At 33.5% G+C, this 13,441-nt stretch overlaps 1 protein-coding gene across 1 annotated transcript in view; it reads left to right on the forward strand.

Annotated features, from left to right (window-relative positions):
- LOC131942281 (major facilitator superfamily domain-containing protein 4A) overlaps positions 1–5,991 on the forward strand; it is a gene marked incomplete at its 5' end in the record, with an annotated part of 34,945 nt that extends 28,954 nt beyond the window's left edge. Inside the window, 5 exon segments of the mRNA XM_059302068.1 lie at positions 3,078–3,158; positions 3,669–3,816; positions 4,204–4,274; positions 4,873–4,990; positions 5,341–5,991. Of these exon segments, the coding sequence (XP_059158051.1) occupies positions 3,078–3,158; positions 3,669–3,816; positions 4,204–4,274; positions 4,873–4,990; positions 5,341–5,519 (597 nt within the window).
- Positions 5,992–13,441: the final 7,450 nt, after the last annotated feature.

Raw genomic sequence — 13,441 nt, forward strand, 5'->3', positions numbered from 1 at the left:
TAGATCCCACAGGTTTATTTCACAAAACATGTTTTAAAAAGGAAGCAACTGTTATCTGCCAACCGAACCTGATATTTTAACCCCCCCCCCCCCCAGTAACTGCTGTCTGAAACAAATGTCCCAGATACTTGTTCTGGGAACACAAGGCCAGGTACAAATGTCCCAGATACTTGTTCTGGAAACACAAGGCCAGGTGCAAATGTCCCAGATACTTGTTCTGGGAACACAAGGCCAGGTACAAATGTCCCAGATACTTGTTCTGGGAACACAAGGCCAGGTACAAATGTCCCAGATACTTGTTCAGGGAACACAAGGCCAGGTGCAAATGTCCCAGATACTTGTTCAGGGAACACAAGGCCAGGTGCAAATGTCCCAGATACTTGTTCAGGGAACACAAGGCCAGGTGCAAATGTCCCAGATACTTGTTCAGGGAACACAAGGCCAGGTGCAAATGTCCCAGATACTTGTTCAGGGAACACAAGGCCAGGTGCAAATGTCCCAGATACTTGTTCAGGGAACACAAGGCCAGGTGCAAATGTCCCAGATACTTGTTCAGGGAACACAAGGCCAGGTGCAAATGTCCCAGATACTTGTTCAGGGAACACAAGGCCAGGTGCAAATGTCCCAGATACATGTTCTGGGAACACAAGGCCAGGTGCAAATGTCCCAGATACATGTTCTGGGAACACAAGGCCAGGTGCAAATGTCCCAGATACATGTTCTGGGAACACAAGGCCAGGTGCAAATGTCCCAGATACATGTTCTGGGAACACAAGGCCAGGTGCAAATGTCCCAGATACTTGTTCTGGGAACACAAGGCCAGGTGCAAATGTCCCAGATACTTGTTCTGGGAACACAAGGCCAGGTGCAAATGTCCCAGATACTTGTTCTGGGAACACAAGGCCAGGTGCAAATGTCCCAGATATTTGTTCTGGGAACACAAGGCCAGGTGCAAATGTCCCAGATACTTGTTCTGGGAACACAAGGCCAGGTGCAAATGTCCCAGATACTTGTTCTGGGAACACAAGGCCAGGTGCAAATGTCCCAGATACTTGTTCTGGGAACACAAGGCCAGGTGCAAATGTCCCAGATACTTGTTCTGGGAACACAAGGCCAGGTGCAAATGTCCCAGATACTTGTTCTGGGAACACAAGGCCAGGTGCAAATGTCCCAGATACATGTTCTGGGAACACAAGGCCAGGTGCAAATGTCCCAGATACTTGTTCTGGGAACACAAGGCCAGGTACAAATGTCCCAGATACATGTTCTGGGAACACAAGGCCAGGTGCAAATGTCCCAGATACTTGTTCTGGGAACACAAGGCCAGGTACAAATGTCCCAGATACATGTTCTGGGAACACAAGGCCAGGTACAAATGTCCCAGATACTTGTTCTGGGAACACAAGGCCAGGTGCAAATGTCCCAGATACATGTTCTGGGAACACAAGGCCAGGTACAAATGTCCCAGATACATGTTCTGGGAACACAAGGCCAGGTACAAATGTCCCAGATACATGTTCTGGGAACACAAGGCCAGGTGCAAATGTCCCAGATACATGTTCTGGGAACACAAGGCCAGGTACAAATGTCCCAACAGTTGATCGACATGTTTACAAATTTCGTGACCCGTGACCTAGGTCACGTTAACCTTGTTTGGCTCAATAAATTACCAGATTAGGCACATTTTTTGTTCGTAATTAATTATACTCACAGATAAAATAATGATCCATAGTGAGTAAATACAAATAAATAAAATATTATACATTTTAGCCTGGTAGAGCTTTTAGATTGAAATAATTTTTTGCAATAAAATGAGGAAGTGTATTTGATAATTTAAAATAAATACATTTTGAACGAGAAATAATAATATTCATTAATAAAAACTGATTTATTGGGGGGGGGGTTACGTCTAAATAACCAATACAACACTTTTTTTTTCTCTGTGAAATAACATAAGTAACTAGTTCGAAGTCCCATGGTAGTTTGCTAAATTACATTGCAATCACAGGTTCAGGTGATTTCTACAGCTTATTTTAATCAAAGTTCACCTCCAGTTTAAACGATAGAGCGGATATAACACACGCTTATCCGATTATAACGTAACAGACTTCAGAGGTGTACTTTATTCGTACTTTTATTTCTTGCCTGTTTTTACAGAATCATGTTTCACAGTAGGCCCTACTCGTATGATTAGCTCTTATCTCGTGTCAGTGTTACGAGTTACGTCCCTTTGGGAAATGATTCACTTCGTCGTTGGGAGAACAGATCGAAACAAAGCAGACGACCAGTGTTTCTTCCAGACTTTTTTCTCCGGGGGGGCACTTGAAATCTTCGGGGGGGGGGGGGGGGGGCGGTAAACTTTCTTCGGGGGGGGGGAGGCGGATACTGTTAAAAGTATATATTGTCTATATAAATTATATAGATTTCATTTCGTTCGGGGGGGGGGGGGGGGGGCGGTAAACTCTGCAGACGACTTACCCTCACCCTCCCTTCCCCTCCCTGCTTCAACCAAACATACATGATAAAATTAAACTACTCCGTGCCGAATATAATCCGTGTTAACTTTATTAACTACTAAAAGCTAATCCTCATCTATTTAATAATTCTAAAAAATGTAACTAATGTGACTTCTGTTCTTTACGTCCTGTAAAATTTCTAATCAAATTTTACTATTTAGTATTGCTTTTATTATGTGTTTTATACTCAACCGTATTTTACACGCTCTTAAATATATATGTATATAAAATTAAATATTTAGAGATATATTCCAGCATATTTGAGGATCTTGTGATCAGTACAGCTGCATTGATCTTTAGGCTAAAGAACTTTTATGTGATCTTTAGAGCATTGTATTGCATTTAGTGCATAATTAAGTGCATAATTAAGTGACCTTTAAAGCACCATAGTGTAATATTTAAAGAATCGTGACATGCATGCATCGTTTAGTCATCTTGAGATATTTGATGAGTGTTCATTAAAGCAACATTGTTTGATCTTGAAAGCATAGTGATCTTTAGAGCAATGCTGATTTATCTCTGTAGCAATGCTAATCTTTTATAGATATTTTATACTTGCAGGGTCTGTTTGCTGCAGGTCGACTCATTGCTGTTCCAATCGCTGCCAGATTCACGGCGTCGTTCATGTTGATTGTCAATGTGGTGAGTACTCTTCTCCTGCTCTTTGTTTTATACATTTTATAGCAATAAAAGTGACCATCCACGAAATTCGCACAGGCCCCATTTTATTTGCCTACGGAACATGATCCCTATGTTATTAATCGAGGTAAATACGCCGTTTTTGTAATACTTTTTTTCCCTACTTTTATACAGCTAGAAAATGTTATTTAATTTCCCATAAAACTGCATTAGGTGCGATGCTGTAATTTTTTAATTAATTTTTTTACAGCGGAGCCACACTATAAAATCAATTAATTCGGTGCTAAAATATAAACAATTAACTGACAAACCGTTTCGTAATAATATATTTTATGGGACATTTTCTAGTCATTAATTTATTTTAAAAAAAAAACTTGTTTTTTCTTTAAGCGAAGTAACTCATTAAATATCTTTTTCAAAATAATTATCTGAATAGCCCCCCTTTCTAATAAACAACTTTCTCCTGGTTTCAATGAAAGATTTTTTTTTTTTCTTAATGATTTTAACTCACAGATAGGATGTGCCACTGCCCTACTTCTGACCATCATTTTCCGTTGGAGTCACGTTATGATCTACCTGGGCACCTGTAGCATAGGTCTATTTGTCAGCAGCATGTCCCCTACTGTCATGTCCATGGCTGAACAATTTATAGATATCAACTGTAAGTTGTTTTGATTCATTGAATTTTTTTTTTTAAACAATTGGCTCAAAATTTTTACTGTAAAATGTCATTATTTCACAATTATTGTTACAAGTAAAAAAAAAAAAAAAACAACAAAAAAAAAACCACTGCACACTTTATAAATAACACTGAGACCAAACTGCCATCTTCAAAAAGTATAAAACCTACTACAAGTTTAAATATTTTAGACATATTTCTAGTATTTAGACTATTTATTACTATTAGGTTAGAATAAAAAGAAATACATTTTTATTAGACAATTTAGTTTTAATCCATAGCAGGCAAGTGTATTACTTTTTATTACAACCAAAAAAAGAATATCTGACTTTATTTCAAATTATTTTGTTATTAAATAAAATTCAACAGCATCCATCACAACATGTTTGGTTGTGATTGCTGCCCTCGGTGAAGCTCTCTGCCCTGTAATAGTAGGAAATGTAAGTAGCCTCCCCTTTTGTAATGTTACATGTAATAACCAGTTTGAATAAGAAAATGTGATTACAGTGTAAAGCAAATCACTATTTTTAAATAGTGCCTTCTCAAATTTATCTTTAATATACAATTGTAAATATGAGCTAGATTTGACCTGACAACAAGTCTAAACAGTTTTCAATGTTTTCAATGGTTTTTATATGCAGATTTTTAATCTTAATTTGGTAGTTAAGAGCAACTTTGTTGAAATTTAATGTAATGTAAAACTTGCAATAATACTACAGCATAAGTGTTAATGTTTTTGGTATTAAGAAGAATGTATCTCTAATTTAAGCTTGCAATAGTATTACAGCCATTGATCAAATTTTTTTTTTTTTTTTTTTTTTTTTTTTTTTTTTTTTTTTGATTATATTGAGAAGAATTCAAGATTTTATCTTAAACTTTGATTAATATTACAACTAAAGTAATTATGTTTTTTTTTTTATTATGAAGATTTTATCTTTTTAATGTTAAACTTGCAATTAATATTAGAACAAATTTATCAATGTTTGTTGGTACTTAGAGAAAATTACCAGATGAACTTGTTTTCTTCTTTGTCCACAGCTTGTGGTTAACAATGGCCCGTCCAGTTTCCTCGTCTTTTGCTTCACCTTCAGTGTGTCCGCAATATTTCTTTACGCTGCATTGTTATTCATGGGAAGACAGTCTGAAAAGTTCAAAGGTCAGAGAATGTCTTAAATGTATTGAATATCTTCTTTGATTTTATACTGAAAAACAATCATATCTTTTAAATATAAGTACAACTATTTAAAATGCAATGTTACATTATTTAAATTATTCATCTTCAATATGTTAATTACAATTAAATTTAATCAGTTTAATTATTTACTATTCATTATTCTTAGAATTATTTAGCAAAAAATATCTAATGTGCCTTAAAATAAAATGTAGCCTATAGATTATATTTTGCAAAAAAAAAAAATGAATATGCACTAAATCAAATTTATAGATATATTTTGCAAATATTTATTTCATGTGCACCAATGTAAATGTTTATTGATATTCCATTAGTTTCCAAACCGGAGTCATTTATTTGGTTGTCTGGAAAACAAGTCATTGTTGAAGGGGAGAGCACTTTTATCAAACCCTCCAGCATCAAGTACTACAGCAGGATGACAGAGAGTGACTCCAACATGGAGATGGGACCAATGGGATCAAGAGAAAACCTGACAGAAAACATCGCACATTAAGATTTATTTGGTTAATTATGTACATATCTATTACATTTATTTGAAATAAAACTTTATTTTAAAAGAATAATTTGCTAATTTTTGTGTGAGTAAACTGCTAATGATTTTTTTAAAAATGTGTAATCAAGTACTTATTTGTTATAGAAAAGTTATTTTTTTCTTCTTTTTCTTTTATTAATATGCAAGATATCAGAATTTTATTTAATGAAGAGATTTTTCTCATTTTTGTTTTTTCATTGAATGTAATATTTCACATTTGTAAAAAAAAGTGTAAAATAAGAGAATTTTAATTGCTTGTTCATCCTGATTACATTTTAAAGTTCACTCACCATTTTATTAATCATGTGATATTAATATTTTTTTAAATACACTGTGATGGAAATCTAGCTTACAAAAGCAGTTTCTAAAATGTTTACCTAAAAATATTTCTTTTTATGGTTAGATCTGGGTAGAAATTGTGAAATTTTTATAATTGTACATTATTTGATATAAGCTTTCAACTGCTAATAGTTTTAGTTATTTTGAAGTAATATATTATGGATAGATAAACATTGAACTGTACTTTTTTTTAATCCTCTCAAAGAAGTTTTAGTTAAATATAAAAAATTTAAATGGAAAATATTTTAAATAATTTGCAACATTTTCTAATGTACATATTTTGTTAAAAACACAAAATATCAATGTGATCATATGTATTCGCTTTTGTGTGTTGTTTACTTTATTATATATTGTCAAACTAAAAACAATTCCAGGTACCATACACGATATTGATTTTATCATTATAATAGTTGCATGAAATAGTTGTCCATAGTCAGGTAATATCATAGACCATAATTTATAAAATTTGTAGTTTAGTTTTTGTTTTTCTGTAATTCACCTCAAAACTGGGGGATTTTACGTCAGTATTTTATTTTTATTTTACCTCAGATATCTCTTGTAATAATATGTTCTAAGTGTTTACTGTAGTCACATATAGTGGAGTCACGTAGAACCTGGTATTTCAAGGTTGACGAGTTAGTCTTGTTAAATTCATGTGATTCTTTCTTTACACACTGTAAATATTCTCATGCTGCTTTCTGTGACAAGCATTCAACTTAAGCCCAGCCTCGCTGTGATACTCCCCCCATCTGACTAGAGCTGTTTCATCAACTCTTTCATTTCCTACTTAACCAGTTCACTGTCTTCTATACGTGCTTATATATTTAATACTTCTGATTTGTGTATAACCATTTATGATTTATTCTCTCATTATTGTTGCATCAAACTTAATTTGAATACTAAATTATTTTTTGTAATCATTTGCACATTAGCAATTTTAAAATTATTCACTCTTAAGGACTATTTATTTTATTTTTGTATCTTACAAATGTTAGTGTTGCAATAATCTGACCTTTGCAAATATTGCTTTCAACTAAATTAATCAAAGACGAAAGTCCATTCATGATTGTTTTTTTGTATTGTTGTATTAAAAATTTCAGGTAACTCTACATAATGAAGTTCAGTAAATTTTTGTTAGTAATTGTAAATTTTATTCTGCTGATCATATACTCTACCAACCAGAATCACAAGTGCAATAATTGCTGCAACCTCTTTCTAAGGAAAAATTATGTAATAAAACGTTTTTTTATGGTAAGTTTTTTTAATTTTAGAAAAAAAATATATTGCATATTGATTATAGGTTATATAATATCTAAGGAAAAATTGAAAATAAAATAAAAATCTATAACTTTATTTGGTTAAAATTCAATACAATTTTCTCTTGAGTTAAAAACAAACAGGATACATAGATAGGAATTACATAATGTGTGTTTTGTCTAATTATAACATTACATTTATTCTATATGATTAATTTTGAACTATTAAAAAAGCATATCTTTGACAGTTACATATCATTTTCTTTTTCATTTTGTTAACCTTTGTTTCTTAGCTCAAGGTTTACATGATATTTCTTCATTAATGACAAGTTTTCACACATCTTAATGTCAATAAATCACTTATTTCATTTTAAGTAGATTAAATGTACAAGATATGGATATAGCTCATTTTATAATTTTAGCAAGACGTAATAAGGTGCAAGTGGTGATATGTAGGTCTACTACATCACCCTTAAAGCATGTATTATATTTAAACACTTTTAATTAACTTACTACATAGTGTCTAATATATTTTCATAAAAATAAAAATGCTGCTTCTAGAAAGTCTAGATCCACTTCTGTCTAAAAATTCTGGTGTTTTATTTCCTTGTCCTTAGTAACTGGTTTTTTAAACAGTGTGCATTATTATTTTTCATTAGGACAGGCCTTAGGAAGGTAAATGTTTTAGAAACTATATTCAAGTTATGAGATGTATTGATGTGTTGAAGAAAATTCATCCCGGCAATTAAAAATTATAGATTAATGAGATGAATGGAATTTAAACTCCTTATACAATTTACTATAATTTATTCATTAATCTGGTTTAAAAATAAATGATTGCATATTATATTAGACTTTTATCTTAAATGTATAATGTACCTTTTATGTTGAAGTGTAGACTTTGAATAACTGTTGTTGTTATAAATCAAGTTATGACCAGAATCTATTTATTTTATTAAATGCACATTTCCCATCCATGATTATTTTTTAAATCATATGGTTTTTTCAATGTCAACTTTTAAAATTTCATCAAGTATTCAACAACAAAAATATTGTTTGTTTTGTATAATCCAGATGTGAATGTAATTGAAAACATGTTCAACTTACGATGAGGAGTATTTTATTTCAATTTAAAATTTATTAAAAAGCAATCCAGTGTTTTATATATTTTTGTCTTATCACAATGCTTGTTACGTGAAGAAAAAAAAATTGCTTGTGTTTCACTTTTTATGAAAATCTGATATAAAAAGATTGAATTAAAGTTCATTATTTATTTTACATATCATTCGTATAGTACGTTAATACTAATTAATCAAGTGGGTGATCATGTGTGGTTTTATGTTTTATGTTTATTATTTTAAATTTCAAAATAATTTAATTTTAACATGTTCCATGCATAATCAAATGGTTACATAAAAATTGTCTTTATGTAAAACAACTTATTTTTGTGCTCTTGAATTTATGTCATTTTTGTGTTCAGGTTTTTTTTTATTTTCAAGAAAAATTTAATTTAATATAAATTGATACACATTTAATCAATTATAATTCATTTACACCATGTAACAAAGAGAATTAGATACTATTAGTTTTTTTTTAAAAGTACAATTTTACCATTGCTTTACTGAGGGCAAATTAACTTTTGTAATAACGTAAGCCCTTTTTAATCTGAAGTAAGCTTTGTTGGTAGTTAATAGATTAGATACTTTAAAAACTTTCATTAAAAGTTTTCATTTTATTTATATTGCTTATATTCATTAGTTTACCTGTAGAGTAAAAATAAGAAAATTTAAACTATAAAACAATTTTCAAATTAGGTTCCTAGTGTTTATAAAATTATATAAAATATCTTAAATATTTGACAAAACCTGCATTTGTCCCTAGCCTTTGTCAATACATATTGAAAACATAAATATTACATTTTTTGTAATTAAATGAAAGACAAATTATTTATTTTTATTATTTATTTGATTTTTTTTTAATTTATGAAATTATAAAACAACGTACGTCTGTCTGTCAAGTGATAATAGCAATAACTAGCCTGCTCGTTTGAACTTATCAATATTAAAACATTCTGCTTGTAAAATTGTTTTATTTTTTATGGTTGATCAGATTGTTGTGATAAAAAAAAATATCACACTAACTTCTGCCTAGTATAGTGATCTTGTGTTCTATTTGAGTGAAATTGTTTATGTCTTAAATAAAACAATATTAAAATATTAACAAGCTGATGTTGTGTTGTGTTTTAAACATTACATTTAAAAAACTATCCTTTTATCAAGTAGGGATTTGGTTTGTTTTTATAGCGTAGAGGGCAGGGTCGGATTCTCCTTCTTCCCCCCTCCCCACTCACCAACGAAATATAATTTAAACACAAAATGTATAATTTTACTAGTGTACGCTCCCTCCCCCCCCCCCCTGAAAAATTAAGTCCGCCCCCAACCCCCGAAGGTTTCTAGTGTCCACCCACCCCACCCCCCCCCCCCCGAAGTAAAATGTTTGAAAGAAACACTTGACGTTACTCGCATGAAAACCGTGACTTTATGCTGATGTCTGACATTTAAAATATCACGCGGCCTAGCGGTAGAGCGCTAGACTGCTAACACGAACATCTCGACTTCGCATCCAATTTCTAGTCAGTTGAACTTCCCTGAGTCCACCCAACTCTGTTGGATACCTAACCTTAGGGAAAGTAAAGGCCGCTGGGCATAGTGCTGACCACTATCCCTCCATATGACTAGGTCACACAAAAAACACAAGGGGAGTCTATTTCACATGCCCCATTAAAAACCTGGTTCCCAACTGTGACGTGATGTTGCCAGAGTTACTTTCAGGCATCCGAGCCCCCCCCCCCCCCCCGGAAAAAAAACGTCCCCCCCCCATCCCAACGAAATATATTTATAAATATGAAATGTATTAATTTACCAGTGTCCCCCTCCCCCCTGCCCCACGGAAAATTTAGTCCGCCCCCATCCCCCGAAAATTTCAAGTGCTCCCCCATTCCTCTTGCACCATTGAATGTCCGGTTTGCAACTAGGTTGATATTCTTTCAAGACGAGTTATTGAGACATACATTAAAACAATCAGTGACGTAGCCAGGATCGTCTCATGGGGGGGGGGGGGGGGGTTCAAATATTTTCCAGCATTTTATATATATATATATATATATATATATATATATATATATATATATATATATATATGTGTGTGTGTGTGTGTGTGTGTGTACATATGCATGTGTAAGTGCGTGCGTGTAAAGTATTGGTGGCTGGTGACAATAGAAACTCGTGGGTGCCACCGACTAACTTATCTTAGTATTAGCTATTGTTTTGTAACAAGTAACACATGTACACTATCGTAAAAAAATTATAAAAATCAAATTTCCATCATTTTCAGCAGTTTTCTCCAACTAAAAATTTCCTTGTCGGCCGCAAAATATTAGAGATTCTATTATGGGCGCTAATCTTAAACGATTTTCTTGAATTTGTTGACTTATGATAAATTTAAGGAGATTTTAATAAGTTAATTTTTTTTTCTCCATCACCGATTTACGATTTTGGGAAAGTAAAATTGCTCTTTTATGATACTCACATTGCTGGTGCTCATTAAACTTGTCTGTTGCCTTTTTCCAGTTTGAAAATGAAATTTTTGATAGCTTATCCATAGGCTGACTACCTACACCACGATAATTCAAACTAATCAAAACACAATATTTGCAAAATGCGCCATCAAGTAATTTGGAATAAGTCAACCAGTTCCACCTAAGTAGCCACAAATATTGAAACTTTAAATTTCTTTGTCCGCTTGCTGGAAATTTTAAAAGTTCATCAGGACGCCAGATGTTTTCTAATAAATACAACCGTGTATCGTCTGTTATAACTCCTTTGATAAAATTGCCGATATCATTTGCGTAAGAAACAGTCGAAGGTGCTGAATTTATGGAAATTTCTTGATGTAATGTAATTTGAAAAGCAATAGTACCATCTTCATTTTTATCATTTTCAGTTTTACTTTTCTTTGTAAAGAAATCAGTTAATAAAGTAGTTTTTAATTTCCTTTTTCCTTCCGCCATCATTAAAATGAATTTAAATTGCTTGAAGTAGTTAAAAGATACACATTAAAACACGACTATACGAAGAAGAAAGCAAATTATTATTGGTCTTCTATTCTGTCTAAATTGACTACTGTAGGTTCCTGGCTTTACATCTATATTTAACCAAATACGCAGTTTTTTTTATATAGCCTACCAACACAAAGTTTTGTGTCAACAATTGTGGGTCAAGCCCACGCCTTCCTGCCAGATGTGCATCCGGTAGTATTTTATAATTGATACGTACCAATATTCATCCCACCCTCACCCCCTTTTACACCCCTTAACTGATAACCTTGTTCAGCTTTCCCTTCGCCTATTGCGACCCTGAGTGTTTGTTGTTTAAGCACTGAATGATAGCGACACAAGTCCATCGTCGTCAATAGCTGTAACTTAACGTAAAGGATTGTCATTTTGAAGGTTCTACCCCCCCCCCCCCCCCCTCCCCTCACCCCTGCCTACTCCTCCCTCTGCCATCTTTATCATTTTCAGTTTACTTATCTTTTTAAAAATTAAGTGAAATGAATTTCAAATGGTTTGAAGTAGTAAAAACATACACATTATAGAACCTCAATGCGAATAATAATCAATTCCTTTGTTTGTTTTTCATTTCTAGACGCTTTCCGATTGCACTACAATCATATTAGACAACAAAGGCCTACCCACGTAGCCCACCCCTCCCTTTCGACACTCCTTAACTGATCTAACCTTGGCCAACTTTCCCTTGGCCTACTGCGTTCCAGATTATTATACTTTACTTTAGCGCGATAATAAAATTCATAACTAAATTCTACAGGCAATTCTCATCACAATGATATACATTGTTGTTCTAGAGGCTGCCAGGCTTAAGTGTTTAGTGTTTAAGCCCTAAATAATATTGACACAAGTCAATAGCTATAGCTTAACGTAAAAAAGTAGTCATTTTGGGGGTCCATGGGGGGGGGGGTTATAACCCACCCCCCTAACCCCCCCCCCTGCCTACGCCACTGAAAACAATACTTAGCACTCGTTTTTGTGTTTGATTGTTGTTTATATAAAAACAAAACAAACAAACAAACTTGGAAGATGAACCCACAATTATGACGTGATGAGCCTGTCAAAAAAGTCGCCATGTTAATCGGTTATTGATCCGAGCATGGACGTGCTTTGTTCACCTGCGCGTTAAATCGATGGCGAATTTAGACCAGGTGATAAAGAAAACACCAGGTGCTTGAAGAAAGTAAAGCGTTAGTTTTGTTCTTGTCGAGTTGCAACAAAAAGTATTTCAACACTCAAAACCTAGCTCTACCGTTTTGGTACGCTTGCGTTTTCCTTTAGTAAAACAGCGAACTACTGGTTTTTTTTCAAGATACGGATGTAGGGGCCTACACTTTTAATATCTCAGTAGTTAAACCAAACTTCTTACTTTCAACAACCACGGCAGAAACATTGTTATCTAAACATAATTCTGGTTTTAAATATCCCTTCTCGTAGCCTTATTGAAGTGCAACTCAGTGCTAGGGGACTTCATACAATTTTCAGAAGCAAATCGCCCATTCTTTGTGAACCTTTAAGGCTTTATATTTTTATTTTCTAGATGGTAAAGAAAAAGGACTAACAAGGCAGATGTTGAACATTATTAATGTAAACTACTGTTAGCAATATATACCCAGGCTGAAAATAATGTTGTGAATAAAACTGTTGAGAATGATAAAAGAAACTAGGGTCGGTAATGATCAATGGTTGCTAGATCGTTAAGTCCCGAGTACACCCCCCCTCCACCTCCTAATCCTCCGTGCAGGTAAAGCGTGACCCGGAAGAAGACACCAAGAAGTTCGGATACACCTGGGGACAGTTGGAGAGACTAGACCAGGACAGAGATACCTGGAGAGCCCTAATCATGTCTCAGGCTAACTGAAACAAAATATCAATACAATTGATTAAAATACAGGCTACCTACACTTTAATGAGTCCTAAATAAGTTGAGGACAATCGCTATGTTCATGGGCATCATTTATGTAACAGTCAACAATCAAACAGCAAAAAGCTAATATATTTGCACAACTCTCCAACGATTTTTGATGTTTATTTAAAACTAACTAAATTACCTTCAGGTTTGATAGGCCTCAGAGCAAGGAGAGAGGCTCCCACGCATATTCGTCGTTGTACAATGTCTGTAATCAATAAACACTCTCATTAGAGTTTGATAAAATGGCGAGTTA

Source organism: Physella acuta, unplaced genomic scaffold (assembly GCF_028476545.2).
Source record: "Physella acuta isolate Inbredline_101_S28 unplaced genomic scaffold, ASM2847654v3 ptg000035l, whole genome shotgun sequence".
In the NCBI taxonomy this organism is placed as follows: domain Eukaryota; kingdom Metazoa; phylum Mollusca; class Gastropoda; family Physidae; genus Physella; species Physella acuta.